The 17288-nt window shown below is 42.0% G+C and overlaps 1 protein-coding gene across 1 annotated transcript in view; it reads left to right on the forward strand.

Annotated features, from left to right (window-relative positions):
* Nucleotides 1–16754, forward strand: part of LOC130243069 (sodium- and chloride-dependent transporter XTRP3-like) — a 23160-nt gene extending 6406 nt beyond the window's left edge. The window contains exons 3-11 of the mRNA XM_056475115.1: nucleotides 2273–2364; nucleotides 2792–3022; nucleotides 5887–5997; nucleotides 7702–7943; nucleotides 8315–8477; nucleotides 11232–11436; nucleotides 11550–11709; nucleotides 14714–14879; nucleotides 16119–16754. Of these exons, the coding sequence (XP_056331090.1) occupies nucleotides 2273–2364; nucleotides 2792–3022; nucleotides 5887–5997; nucleotides 7702–7943; nucleotides 8315–8477; nucleotides 11232–11436; nucleotides 11550–11709; nucleotides 14714–14879; nucleotides 16119–16286 (1538 nt within the window). The 3' untranslated portion in view covers nucleotides 16287–16754. The remainder of the gene's footprint in view (nucleotides 1–2272; nucleotides 2365–2791; nucleotides 3023–5886; nucleotides 5998–7701; nucleotides 7944–8314; nucleotides 8478–11231; nucleotides 11437–11549; nucleotides 11710–14713; nucleotides 14880–16118) is intronic.
* The last annotated feature ends 534 nt before the right edge of the window (nucleotides 16755–17288 follow it).

The raw sequence follows: 17288 nt of genomic DNA on the forward strand, positions 1-17288 counted from the left end.
TTATGGTGATGATGGTGATAGTGGTGATGATAGTGACGATGATGATGATGATGGTAATGAAAATGATGATTATGGTGATGATAATGGTGATGATGGTGATAGTGGTGATGATAGTGACGATGATGATGATGATGGTAATGAAGATGATGATTATGGTGATGATAATGGTGATGATGGTGATGATGGTGATAGTGGTGATGATAGTGACGATGATGATGGTAATGAAGATGATGATTCTGGTGATGATGATGGTGATGATGTTTATGGTGATGATGATGGTGATGATGATGGTAATGATGATGGTGAGGATGATTATGGTGATGATGGTGATGATGATGATGGTAGTGATGATGGTAATGATGATGGTAATGCTGGTGATGATGATGATGATGGTGATGATGTCATGATTATGGTGATGATGATAATGGTAGTGATGATGGTAATGATGATGATGATGATGATGAGGGTGATGATGTCATGATTATGGTGATGATGATGATGAAGACTATAGTGAAGATGTTGGTGATGGTGAGGATGGTGATGATTATGGTGATTATGATGATAACTGTGATAGTGGTGATGGTGATGATGATGAGGGTGGTGATGATGATGGTGATGATGATGATGGGGATGGTGATGATGTTGGGGATGTTGGTGATAATCATGATGGGGATGATGATGGTGATGATGATGATGATGATAGTGCTGATGTTGGGGATGATGGTGATAATCATGATGGTGCTGCTGCTGCTGATGATGATGATGATAGTGATGATGTTGGGGATGATGTTGGGGGGATGATAGTGCTGATGATGGTGATGGTGATGGTGATGATGTTGGGGATGATGGTGATAATCATGATGGGGATGATGATAGTGCTGATGATGGTGCTGATGATGGTGATGATGATGGTGGTGATGATGAGGATGATGATGATGATAGTGGTGATAATGGGGATGATGATGATGGTGATGGTGATGGGGATGATGATGGGGATGATGATGGTGATAATAGTGCTGATGATGATGATGGTGATGATGTTGGGGATTATGGTGATAATCATGATGGGGATGATGATGGTGATGATGATGGTGATAGTGGGGATGGTGATGATAGTGCTGATGATGGTAATGATGATGGTGATGATAGTGCTGATGATGGTGATGATGATGATGGTAATGATGTTGGGGATGATGGTGATAGTCATGATGGTGATGATGATGGTGATAGTGGTGATGGTGATGAAGATGTTGGTGGTGATGATAGTGGTGATGATAACTGATAGTGGTGATGGTGATGATGATGGTGGTGGTGATGATGAGGATGTTGGTGATAGTGGTGATCACGTTGATGATTATGGCGATGATAACTGTCATAGTAATGATGATGGTGATGGTAGTGATGATGTTGATGATGGTGATGATGATGATGATGATGGCAATGAAGATGATGATTATGGTGATGAAGATGATGATGGTAATGATGATGATTATGGTGATGATGATAGTGGTGGTGATGATGATGATAGTGATGATGATGATGACTGCGATGGTGGTGGTGATGATGATGTTGGGGATGATGATGATAATCATGATGGTGATGATGATGATGATGATGGTGATGGTGGTGATGATGATAGTGATGATGATGAAGATGATGGTGATGATGACTGTGATGGTGATGATGATAGTGGTGATGATGATGTTGGGGATGATGATGGTGATGGTGATAGTGATGGTGATGGTGATGATGATGTTGCAGATGATGGTGATGATGATTATGGTGGTGACGATGATGATGGTAATGATGATGGTGGTGATGATGATGATAATCATGATGGTGATGATGATGATGATGATGATGATGATGATGATGGTGATGGTGGTGATGATGATAGTGATGATGATGAAGATGATGGTGGTGATGATGATGGTGATGATGACTGTGATGGTGATGATGATAGTGGTGATGATGATGTTGGGGTTGGTGATAGTGATGATGATGGTGATGATGATGTTGGAGATGATGGTGATGATGATTATGGTGGTGACGATGATGATGGTAATGATGATGGTGGTGATGATGATGATAATGATGATGGTGATGATGATGGTGATGATGACTGTGAGGGTGATGATGATGGTGGTGATGATGATGTTGGGGATTATGATGGTGATGGTGATAGTGATGATGATGTTGGGGATGGTGGTGATAATGATGATGATAGTGATGATGATAATGATGATGGTGATGATGGTGGTCTGTGTTTCAGGTGTGGCCAGTGTGATCACTTCACTCTACCTCTGTCTGTATTACAACGTCATCAATGCCTGGAGCTTCTGGTACCTCTTCCACTCCTTCCAGGTCTGTGCACACATAAAATGTGCACTCTGCAGTGACTGACAAGACATACATTTATGCATTAAATTGATGAATGTTAGTTAATTTGTGATTAGAAACTATCTTCAATTCAATAATTGTTTTTGTTTAAATTAAGTCATTATTATTTATTCTCTGCAGTGTCTGACATGCCCCGCATCTTTCTTCTCATTGGCTTGTCATTTGATATCACTCTCACTGACAGAGCTGTGACAAAACAAAACGCTATTGACTGTTTATTAAAAAGGGGAGGAGCTGCTCTATGTCCCGCCCTCTCTTTGTGTTTCAGTTGAGATTATGTCAAACATTGATAAAAATGCACATTTCAAAGCACTTCCTGAGACATTCCCGAAGAGCAGTGTTTTGTAAGAGTAAGAGTTTGTCCTGCGGTTTTTCTCTGTTTGTTGTCCAGTCGGTGCTGCCGTGGGCCGAGTGTCCCGTGAACAGTAACCGGACAGGGTTTGTGGAGGAGTGTGCAGTGGCTTCACCCACGCAGTTCTTCTTCTACCGCGAGACGCTCAACATCTCGTCCTCCATGGAGGAGTCCGGCGGCGGGCTGCACATGGGGCAGGCGCTCTGTCTGGTGCTGGCCTGGGTCATTGTATATCTCTTCATTGTCAGAGGAGTCAAGTCTACCGGCGTGGTACACACACACACATATACAGAACATACACACACACACACGCACACACACACACACCTAGACACACATAAATAGACACACACACATGCACACACAAACACACATACAGAGAGACATATACACACACACACACACACATATATATAGACACACATACAGAGACATACACTTACATATACCTACGCACACACAGATACACACACACACATACATACATATATAGACACACATACAGAAACACACAGTCACAGACACACATATATAGACACATACAGAACATACACTGACACACAAACATACACCTAGACACACATATATAGACACACACATGCACACACAAACACACATACAAAGAGACATACACACACACACACACACACACACACACACATAGACACACATACAGAGACATACACTTACATATACCTACGCACACACAGATGCACAAATACATATATAGACACACATACAGAAACACACACTCACAGACACACATATATAGGCACATACATAACATACACAAACATACATCTAGACACACATATATAGACACACACATGCACACACAAACACACATATAGAGAGACACATACACATAAACACACATATATAGACACATACACACAAACATACACATAGACACACATACAGAGAGACACACATACATACACATACAGAAACAAACATACACACACACAAACATTCAGAGAGAGGAACACGCATACAGAGAAACACACACACAAATAGATACACACATATATACAGACACACACATACAGACATACACGCAAAGACACGTACACACACACACACACAGCTAAACACATTCAGAAACACACACCCATACAAAGAAACAAATATACACACACATACACAAACATACATACACTCATGCACACACACAGATAAACACACACACACACACATATATAGACACATACAGAAACACACTCACACACACACACATATATAGACACATACAGAACACATATAGAAACACACACACATAGACACACGCATGTATAGAAACAAGCATGCATACACAAACACATACAGAGAGATACACAAAGACACACACATACAGAGAGACACACACATACAGATATACACAGACACACATACAGAGGGAGACACACATACATACACATTCAGAGAGGAACACACACATACAGAGAAACACATACACACACAAATAGATACACACATATATATACAGACACATTCAGACATACCCACAGAGACACGTACACACACACACATATAGACACAGAGGCATACACTTACATACACATTTGCAAACAGACAGACACATACACACACTCATACGCAAACACATACAAACACATATATAGATACACATACAGAAACACACTCACAGGCACACATATATAAACACACACACAGAGACATATACAAACACACATACAGAGAGAGACACACACACGTACAGATATACACTGACAAACAAACACATACAGAGGGAGACACACATACACATTCAGAGAGAGGAACACACATTCAGAGAAACACATACAAAGAGATACAGACACACACAGAAACACAAAACAAATATACACACACATACAGTGATAGACACGCAAACATACACACACATACAGAGAGACACACACATACACACACACATATATAGACACACATACATAGACATACACACGCACACAGACACACACTCAAACGCACGCACACAGACAAAGAAACGCACACTCAAAGACACACATATATATATAGACACATACAGAACACTCACAGGCACACATATAGAAACACACATACACACAAACACACATACATAGACATACACACAAGCACACAGACAGACACACACTCATACGCACACACAGATAAACACATACACACACATACATACACACATATATAGACACATACAGAAAAACACGCACAGACACATTCAGAGAGAGGAACACACACACACAGGGAAACACATACAAAGAGATACACACACATATACAGATATACATAGAGACATACACACACACACACAGACTCATACAAACACATACAGAAACACACGCACACACAAAGAAAAAATATACATGCACATACAGTGATAGATACACATACACGGATAAACATATAGAGACACATACATACACATGCATACACACGGAGACACAGGCACACACACACACACACACACACACACAGAAACACAAGTACACATACAGAAACCCACACACAAAGACATATACACTGAAACACCGGCACAAATACATACATACACACACACACACACATAGACGTACACAAAACACACACACATAAACACAAATATTAGCTTAAATATGTCAAAGAATGGGCGACGCAGTGGCGCAGTAGGTAGTGCTGTTCCACAGCAAGAAGGTCGCTGGTTCGAGCCTCGGCTGGGTCAGTTGGCATTTCTGTGTAGAGTTTGCATGTTCTCCCCGTGTTGGTGTGGGTTTCCTCCAGGTGCTCTGGTTTCCCCCACAGTCCAAACACATGCGGTACAGGTGAATTGGGAAGGCTAAATTGTCCGTAGTATACGAGTGTGTGTATGGATGTTTCCCAGTGATGGGTTGCAGCTGGAAGGGCATCCGCTGCGTAAAAACGTGCTGGATAAGTTGGCGATTCATTCCGCTGTGGCGACCCAGGATAAATAAAGGGACTAAGCCGTAAAGAAAATGAATGAATGAATGAATGTTGTTCAATGTTGTTCGTGTTTATTTATCGTCATAAAAACATTTTTGGGTTCTTGGTCATTGAATTATTACAAAAAAAATGTCCAAAAACATCTAAATATTTGTATTATTATGACTATAATGTGTTTAAAGTAAGTCTGTGATGGTTTAATCTTTGTTGTTCAGGTTGTGTATTTCACCGCTACGTTTCCATACGTGGTTCTGTTCATCTACCTGATCCGCGGAGTGACTCTGCACGGGGCCTGGAACGGAGTCAAGTACATGTTCACACCTAAAGTGAGAAACACCTCTGCTCATTACTGCTGGTTATTAGTTAGGTGTGAATTAAAACAGTGTGTGTTCCTTGTATTCCTTCAATGTGAGGACCAAATGTCCCCACAAGTATAGCAATACCAGTACATTTTGATTTTGTGGGGATGTTATTTTGGTCCCAGTGAGGTAAATGGCTCATAAATCAGTCAGAATGGAGTATTTTGAAAGGGTAAAGAGGGTTTGTGAGGGTTTAGAGGTGAGAATATACAGACTACAGTAGAAACATCATTACAGATATGGAGTCCCCATAAAGATAGCTGTACTAGTGTGTGTGTTATCAATTAATTTATGCACTCATTTATTTATGCAAGTATTATGTATTTAACATTGAATTTGTTTGTGTTGATTGTGTAAACACTTACTCGTGTTTATTCACTCACTCTGTTTATTTACTCGTTGGTTTATTTATTAGCTTCAACAAGTATATCTAATGTCATGGGTATAACTGTAGAATAACCTGTGTGTGTCTGTGTTTGGATGTGTGTGTGTGTGCGTGTTTGTATTGAGTGTGTGTGTGTATTTTGTGTTTGTATTTTGTGTGTGTATTTTGTTTGTATTGTGTGTGTGTTTGTGTTTTGTGTGTGTATTCTGTATTTGTATTGTGTGTGCATGTGTGTATTTTGTGTTTATATTGTGTGTGTTTGTATTGTGTGTGTGTGTTTGTGTTTTGTTTGAATTTTTGTGTGTGTATTTTGTGTTTGTATTGTGTATGTGTGCGTGTTTGTGTGTGCGCGCGTTTTATTTTTGTGTGTATTTTGTGTTTGCATTTTGTGTGTTTATTTTGTGTTTGTATTGCGTATGTGTGTGTGTATTTTGTGTTTGTATTTTTGTGTGTGTGTGTGTATTGTGTTTGTACTGTGTGTGTATTTTGTGTGTGTGTGTATTTTGTGTGTATTCTGTATTTGTATCGTGTGTGCATGTGTGTATTTTGTGTTTGTATTGTGTATGTGTGAGTGTGTGTGTTTTGTGTTTGTATCATGTATGTGTGCATGTTTGTATGTGTGCGTGCGTTGTATTTTTGTGTATGTATTTTGTTTCTATATTTTGTGTGTATTCTGTATTTGTATCGTGTGTGCATGTGTGTATTTTGTGTTTGTATTGTGTATGTGTGCGTGTTTGTATGTGTGCGCGCGTTGTATTTTTGTGTATGTATTTTGTTTGTATTGTGTGTACGTGTATTTTTTGTGTGTTCTTTGTGTTTGTATTGTGTGTGTGTTTTGTGTTTGTTTTGTGTATGTATGCGTGTTTGTGTGTGCGCATGTTTGTATTTTTGTGTGTGTATTTAGTGTTTTTATTGTGTGTGTTTGTGTGTGTATTTTGTGTTTGCATTTTTTGTGTGTGTATTTTGTGTTTGTATTTTTGTGTGTGTGTATGTTTGTGCGTGCATTTTGTGTTTGTATTTTGTGAGTGTGTGTATATTCTGTGTTTTATTGTTTGTTTGTGTGTGTGCATGTGTATGTTTTGTGTTTGTATTTTGTTTTTGTATTGTGTGTGCGTGTGCATCTGTGTATTTTGTGTTTGTATTGTGTATGTGTGTGCATGCCTGTGTGCATCTTTGTATTTTATGGTTGTATTTTTGTGTGTGTTTTGTGTTTGAATTATGTGTGTGTGTGTGTGTGTGTGTGTGTGTGTGTGTGTGTGTGTGTGTGTGTGTGTGTGTGTGTTCAGTTGGAGCAGCTGGCGAATCCTCAGACGTGGATAAACGCTGCGACTCAGATCTTCTTCTCTCTGGGTCTGGGCTTCGGCTCTCTGATCGCCTTCTCCAGCTATAATCATCATCATAATGACTTCGAGAAGCAGGCGATCGCAGTTTCACTCATAAACAGCGGCACGTCTATATTCGCCAGCGTCGTAACCTTCGCCATCTACGGCTTCAAAGCCACCTTCAACTATGAGAGCTGTCTGGAGCGGTGAGGAAGTCTGAGATGCACAAACACACTCCCTGCAAACATTAAACGACTGATTTTACAACCTGAGCTTATTGTTAAGCTTGTTTCCTTTGAAGACTCATTCACTGAATTGACGTCTGTGGAAACTATTACTCAATTATTTACAGAACTACACAGAGAGAAAATGGTGTTCGTTATACTACTGTATACAGCCTTCATGTTCTTTTTTCTGTATAGTAATAATACAACTTCATCACAAATATTGAATTCAGAAATTAAAAGCAGTCTCTAATGTAATGGTAATGATTGGTCAGGATGTGTTTTGTAATACCAGAGTATTTTCAGCTCAGATCAGACTGGTTTGCTGATGTTTTCTGTGGTTTGTGCTGCAGGAACAGGCTGCTGCTGCTCAACACATTCGATCTGTCGGAGGGGACCATCAGTGTTGAGAACGTGACGGCGTGGATCAGTCAACTGAACAGCACTCATCCTGACATCTTCAGCACCATCACTGACAAGATCCAGGACTGCAGTCTGGAGGCGGAACTGGACACTGTAAACATATCACTAGCCACATCAGCTGACACATCATGATCTTATCACATCACTACCACACCATCCTAACATCACTTCCCAAATCACTACCCACACCATCCTAACATCACTACTCAAATCCCCACCACATCACTACACACATCGCTCTAACATCACTACTCAAATCTCCACCACATCACTACACACATCGCTCTAACATCACTACCCAAATCACTACCCACACCACCCTAACATCACAACCATATCAACACAAACACCACCCTAACATCACTACCACATCATTCCCACATCACTACCTGCACCACCCTAACATCACTACCACACCGTCCTAATATCAATACCACATCACTACCCACACCACACTAACATCACTACCATATCACTATCACTACCACATCAACACACACACCACCCTAACATCACTACCACATCATTACATACACCAGCCTAAAATCAATCCCACATCTCTACCCACACCAGCCTAACATCACTACCAGATCACTAACACACCACCCTAACATCTCCACCACATCACTGCACACATCGCTCTAACATCACTACCCAAATCACTACCCACACCACCCTAACATCACAACCATATCAACACAAACACTACCCTAACATCACTACCACATCATTCCCACATCACTACCTGCACCACCCTAACATCACTACCACATCCCTATTACTACCGCACCACCCTAACATCACTACCACATCACTATTATTACCACACCACCCTAACATCACTACCACATCACTATTACTACCATACCAATCACTACCATACCACTACCACACCGCCCTAATATTACTACCACATCACTACCCACACCACACTAACATCACTACCACATCATTACATACACCAGCCTAACATCATTCCCACATCACTACCCACACCAGCCTAAAATCACTACCACATCACTACCACACCACCCTATCATCACTACCGCATCACTTCCACACCGCCCTAATATCAGTACCTACACTATCCCTAACATCACTACCACAACATTCCCACATCACTACCTGCACCACCCTAACATCACTACCACATCACTATCACTACCGCACCACCCTAACATCACTACCACATCACTATCACTACCGCACCACCCTAACATCACTACCACATCACTATTATTACCATACCAATCACTACCATACCACTACCACACCGCCCTAATATTACTACCACATCACTACCCACACCACACTAACATCACTACCACATCATTATATACACCAGCCTAACATCATTCCCACATCACTACCCACACCAGCCTAAAATCACTACCACATCACTACCACACCACTCTATCATCACTACCGCATCACTTCCACACCGCCCTAATATCAGTACCTACACTATCCCTAACATCACTACCACAACATTCCCACATCACTACCTGCACCACCCTAACATCACTACCACATCACTATCACTACCGCACCACCCTAACATCACTACCACATCACTATCACTACCGCACCACCCTAACATCACTACCACATCACTATCACTACCGCACCACCCTAACATCACTACCACATCACTATTATTACCACACCACCCTAACATCACTACCACATCACTATTACTACCATACCAATCACTACCATACCACTACCACACCGCCCTAATATTACTACCACAACACTACATACACCAGCCTAACATCATTCCCACATCACTACCCACACCAGCCCAAAATCACTACCACATCACTACCACACCACCCTATCATCACTACCGCATCACTTCCACACTGCCCTAATATCAGTACCTACACTATCCCTAACATCACTACCACAACATTCCCACATCACTACCTGCACCACCCTAACATCACTACCACAACATTGCTCACCCCACCCTAACATCACTACCACATTACATCCCACACCACCCTAACATCACAACCACATCAACACAGACACTACCCTAACATCACTATCACATCACTACCTGCACCACCCAAACATCACTACCACATCACTACCTGCACCACCCTAACATCACTACCACATCACTACCTGCACCACCCTAAAATCACTACCTGCACCACCCTAACATCACTACCACATCACTTCTACACCGCCCTAACATCATTACCACATCACTACACACACACCGCCCTAACATCACTACATCAACACACACACCACCCTAACATCAATACCACATCATTACATACACCAGCCTAACATCACTACTATACCAGCCTAACATCACTACCACATCACTTCCACACCGCCCTAACATCATTACCATATCAATACACACACCACCCTAACATCACTACCCAAATCAGTAGCTACACCATCCCTAACATCACTACCACATTACAACCCACACCCCTCTAACATCAGTACCACAATAACACACACACACCACCCGAAAATCACTACCGCATCAACACACACACACACACACACACACACACACACACCATCCTAACATCACTACCACATCACAACCTGCACCTCCCTAACATCACTACCACATTACTTCCTCACTACCAACATCACAACCTACATAACCAAACACATAACTATCTTATCGCATCATTATACACATCACCTTATACAACCCACCCTATCACATCACTACCACATCACTACCCACAACCACTCTCACAGCAAACTACCACTGGCACATATAATAACCTAGTATTCACCCTTGTGTTTAAAATTTTTGTCCCATGTGTGTATAGTTATACTTGTATATGGTGGTTGTTGTATCTGCAGGCGGTGGAGGGCACGGGTCTGGCGTTTATCGTGTACAGCGAGGCCATCAAAAACATGCCAGTTCCTCAGCTCTGGTCAGTGCTGTACTTCCTCATGCTGCTGCTGCTGGGAATGGGGAGCATGCTGGGAAACGTGACCGCCATCATTACACCACTGGCAGACATTAAGATCCTTTCTAGGACACTGAGCGATGAGACTATCAACGGTGAGCATTTTACAACTATGTTTGAGTGTGTGTAGAGAAGGCACTCACTTATTCACAGTCTGAACGAGTGTGTTTTTCACTCTGGTTAGTGACTGTGTGTTTTGGTGATCCAGGTCTGGTCTGTCTGCTCTGTTTGCTGCTGGGTTTGGGCTTCACCAGCCCCTCTGGAAACTATTGGTTCACGATATTCAACGAGTACGCAGCAACTCTGTCTCTGCTCTTCATCGTCTTCATCGAAGTCATCAGCGTCTGCTATGTCTACGGTCTCAAAAGGTCAACAATTCTGGCTCAACATTCATGCATGACTGATTTTATAGGAGTCAGACAGTCTTTTATAATGCCCAGGAGTAAAGTCTGCAGACTTTAAACTCATAATTCTTCACTTACATCACATAATCATGTGTTCACATCAGTGTATTGATGATTATTATAATGCTTGATATTATTATTGTGTATTCTTGGAGCATTTCTTCTATTAAAAAAGACAGCTTTGTACTTTTTTATATATAATTATACTGCAGCTGATCATTATTTATAAATAGGAAATGGCTTAAATCCATTAAACCCTCCAATAAAATATCAATAGCACATAATTGCACTGCAAAAAAATTTTTTTTTCCTTTCTTAGATTTTTTTTGTCTTGTTTTTAGTCCAAATATCTAAAATTTCTTAAAGAGCCCATATTATACATGAAATAGGGTCATATTTAGGTTGTAAGGGTCTCCAACAACAGTCTAATATGCATGCAAGGTCAAACAACACTTTGATGGTCTTATAATCTGCATTTATTTTTACCTAATTATCCCAGCGACTCCCATATGAATCGGTCAGTGATTCATTTGTTCCCAAACCCCTCCTCAGCGCGAAGCTAATCTGCGCTGATTGGACCGATGACAGCCTGCTGCGATTGGTCGACGACACCGACAGCCTTCAGCGCGAGACAGAGTGAAATGGCCAGCAGCTAATCAACAATATAAAAGTAGTCACAGTGCATACACGCTTCATAGTGGATTTTAGCTGCCAGTGGGTGAATGTAAATACAGACGATGGACTAGAAAATACAGATGACTAACTATTTTATTGAGCAAAAAGTCCAAGAACTGGCGAGGAGATCTCCTAGCCCGTCACAGTCTACCTGCTCTTTTCACACAGACACACACAAACACCTCCTCCTCCTCCTCAGAAGACACAACACCAGGGCGGGCACGTCCATAGAGGCAACCTAGCTGGCTGCCTAGGGCGGCAGAATAGAGAGGGCGGCAGAATAGGGAGGGCAGCGTTTGCGACACCTCCCTCACCACCCACGTCCTCAGTTATATCCGCGACACCCCGTCCTCACTTTGCTAACAGGTCACTTTCGTTTTCACTTTCGGGTTGAGGGCGGCATGATCGTCCACAGCGTGACTTCATTCGGCCGGTGTCTGTGTGGCTTTTTTTCCCTGTGTTAGTGGGCGGGGCCGCAGGTTTCAAATCTCCCGGGTTTGCGCGCCCAACTACTTGTGTTTCGTAGCTGCGTCATCACGAAACACCTAATGACTCGTTATCAAGACGACTCGTTTGAAGCACTCTTCGAGTCGACTCTTTTATAGATGAATCAACAGTTTTAAACACTGTACACTTACAGATTTAAGCCTTAGCTGGATATTTCACTTCACTTAGAGCTGTGTTACACACTACATGGAAGAGCATTTTCAAAAACCCATAATATGGGCTCTTTTAATCAAGAAGCATTTTCTAGGCAAGCAAAACATTTAGGACCCTATTATACACCCGGCGCAATGCGGTGCAAGGCGCAACGCAATTGTTGTTTGCTAGTTTCAGCTTGGCGCAAGAGTGGTTTTGACGTTTTGCACCTCGCTGTTTAAACAGCAAATGCATTTGCGCTCATATGTGCGCCCATAGGCATTCTGGTCTAAAAATGGAGGCGTGTTGAGGCGCATTGCTATTTTGAGGAACTTAAATTGACGGTTCAATAGACCAGATCAAAGCTATATATATATATAAAATTGATTTTTGGGCAACACGGTGGCGCAGTGGTTAGCACTGTGGCCTCACCGTAAGAAGGTCGCTGGTTCGAGTCCCAGCTGGGTGATTTGGCATTTCTGTGTGGAGTTTGCATGCTCTCCCGTGTTGGCGTGGGTTGGTGGGTTTTCTCCGGGTGCTCCAGTTTTCCCCAAACACATGCGCTATAGGGGAATTAATTAATTAAATTGGCCATAGTGTTTGAGTGTGTATGGGTGTTTCCCAGTACTGTTCTCTCAAGGTTTTTTTTCTTCACTTCCGCCTTTAGTGAAGTTTTTTTTCCCTCTCCGCTGTCGCCACTGGCTTGCATGGTTCAGGATCTGTAGAGCTGCGCATCGTTGGATTACTCTTCAGTGTTTGGACTCTCAGTAGTGATTATTAAACCACACTGAACTGAGCTAAACTGAACTGAACTTAAACACTACAAACTGAACTACACTGTTCCTATTTACTGTGACCTTTTATGTGAAGCTGCTTTGACACAATCTACATTGTATAAGCGCTATACAAATAAAGGAGAATTGAATTGAATTGAGTACTGGGTTGCATCTGGAAGGGCATCCGCTGTGTAAAATATATGCTGGATAAGTTAGTGGTTCATTTCGCTGTGGTGACCCCTGATGAATAAAGGGACAAAGCTAAAGTAAAAATGAATGAATGAATGGATTTTTTTAACATTAATGTGCTTTTAAATGTCATTTCAAGAGTTCCCACTTAGATATGCTTGGCGTATAAAGCAGGTTTGGCATGCTGTCCCGGGAGAGAACCCTGAGCTTGGAGATATTTGAGCCCAGGGCTCCCGCCCGGTCGATAAGCATATCAGGAAATCCGAGATCAGGTAGGTCTCGAGAGCTCCCCCTTTAGAAAAGGGAGGAAAAGGAGGAGATGGGGTGGAAGGGGGGATTCTTCCAAACGAAGATAGAGCAGTAGGGAGAAAATGATCCATTTATAGTAAACTAGGATCAGTCTGATTGGATTATTACTGATTACAGATGAGTGGCCAGACGTGCTCAATCATATCACGTGCTCCTCTCCAAATTAGTTCATGAAATTCACTTACAGACATGTTTATCATCGCATTTAAGATTTTAAGAGTTCTTGCTTTTCATGGTTATTAAACCCACAACTCTAGCATTGCTGATAGTATCACATCTGCTATTAGTCTGCTACAGAAAGGCTTAATGTTTCATTAATACAGTACACACTGATGAGAGTAACTGAATGTGTTGCTTTTGTGTGTTTTGTGTGTGTTCAGGTTTGAGAAGGACATTGAGGACATGTTGGGTCACCGTCCGCACTGGTACCTGAAGCTGATGTGGGCGCTGGTCAGTCCACTGCTGCTGCTCTGCCTCTTCATCTTCTACATCATCAACTATATACAGGGTGGAGCGCCGACTTACCAGGCCTGGGACAAACACATGGTGAATAGCACAAACTACTACACAAACAAACTACACAATTACTGGAGAGATCAGACAGAACATCTATACAATAAGTAATTTCAAGATAAACATAATAACACTTAAACACCCACTACACCAATCACATAAACACTAATACAATCAACAAACACTAAAACAGCATCACGACCACACAAACACCATCACAACCACACAAACACCATCACAACCACACAAACACCATCACAACCACACAAACACCATCACAACCACACAAACACCATCACAACCACACAAACACCATCACAACCACACAAACACCATCACAACAACACAAACACCATCACAACAACACAAACACCATCACAACCACACAAACACCATCACAACAACACAAACACCATCACAACCACACAAACACCATCACAACCACACAAACACCATCACAACAACACAAACCTTATCACAACCACACAAACACCTTCACAACCACACAAACCCCATCACAACCACACAAACCCCATCACAACCACACAAACCCCATCACAACCACACAAACCCCATCACAACCACACAAACACCATCACAACAACACAAACACCATTACAACCACACAAACCCCATCACAACCACACAAACCCCATCACAACCACACAAACCCCATCACAACCACACAAACCCCATCACAACCACACAAACACAATCACAACCACACAAACACCATCACAACCACACAAACACCATCACAACCATACAAACACAATCACAACAACACAAACACCATCACAACCACACAAACACCATCACAACCTTACAAACACTGTAGTAACCACACAAACACTATAGTAACCACACAAACACCATCACAACCCCACAAACACCATAGTTACCACACAAACACCATCACAACCACACAAACACCATCACAACCATACAAACACCATCACAACAACACAAACACCATCACAACCACACAAACACCATCACAACCTTACAAACACTGTAGTAACCACACAAACACCATAGTTACCACACAAACACCATCACAACCACACAAACACTATCACAACCACACAAACACCATAGTTACCACACAAACACCAAACACACAAATAAAAGCAACCAAAACACGTTCTATATGAAATAAAAAACCACAATGCAGAGTATAATGAGCATTTACTGTTACAGCAGTGAAAAATATTGTGCTGATATTTGTGTATGTGTGTTGCTGTTGTTGTTGTTGTTGTTGTTGTGTGTCAGGGTAAATCCGTGGTGAAGGAGTATCCAGTGTACGGACAGGTGTTCATCGCTCTGCTGCTGGCTTCATCACTCAGCTGCGTCCCCATTGCCGCTCTATATGCTTTCTGCAGGAGGAAAACAAGATCTGCTGTCCGAGAGGAGCACAGTAACACAAACACTGCAGAGTAACACAAACACCAACCACACAAACACTGCAGAGGAACTCAAACACTGCTGAGGAACACAAACACCAACACACAAAAAACAGAAAGTAGTGATTTCTAAATTGACTTTGACTTGTATTTGCAACACATTTCAAAAAAAGTTTATATAGTAAAGCATTTATTGTAATGTTGCCATAAATTTTCACAACACTTTAAAGACGATTAGGGACTGAAGATACCAAGTGATGAAGTGTTTCAGGTGTCATTTTGTCCCATTCTTCCTGCAAACAAGTCTTAAGTTGGGCGACAGTACGGGGTCTTCCTTTTCGCATTTTGCACTTTAAAATACACCACAGATTCTCTATTGGAGACAGGTCAGGACTGCAGGCAGGCCAGTCCAGTACCTGTATGCTCCTCCTCCGCAGCAGGACTCTGTAATGTGTGCAGAATGTGGTTTTGCTTTGTCTTGTTGAAATATGCATGGGCGTACCTGGAGGAGAAGGCAGCAGATTGTGCTCCAAAATCTCTGTGTACTTTTCAGCATTAATGGTGCATCACAGTAGTGCAGGTTACCTTTGCCAAGGGCACTGACACCACCCATACCATGACAGATTCTGGCTTTTGGACTTGTTGCTGGGCACAGTCTGGATGATCCTTTTCTTCTTTGGTCTGGAGCACGTAGCATCCATTTCTTTCCAAAAACACCTGACATATTGCTTAATCTGACCACAGTACATGTTTCCACTGTGTGATGGTCCATCCCAGATGCCTCTGAGCCCAGAGAAGTCGACGGCGCTTCTGGACACTGTTAACATAGGGCTTCCTTTTAGCACCGTATAGTTTTCACTGGCATTTGTGGATGTAACTACGTATTGTGGTGCTTGTCAAAGGTTTGCCGCAGTAGTCCTGAGCCCATGTGGTGATCTGGCTTATAGATGAATGAGGATTCTTGATGCAGCGCCGCCTGAGGGATCAGAGATCACGGTTCAGCTTAGGCTTGCACCCTTGTCCTTTACGCACTGAAATT

This window comes from Danio aesculapii, chromosome 16 (genome assembly GCF_903798145.1).
Source record: "Danio aesculapii chromosome 16, fDanAes4.1, whole genome shotgun sequence".
In the NCBI taxonomy this organism is placed as follows: domain Eukaryota; kingdom Metazoa; phylum Chordata; class Actinopteri; order Cypriniformes; family Danionidae; genus Danio; species Danio aesculapii.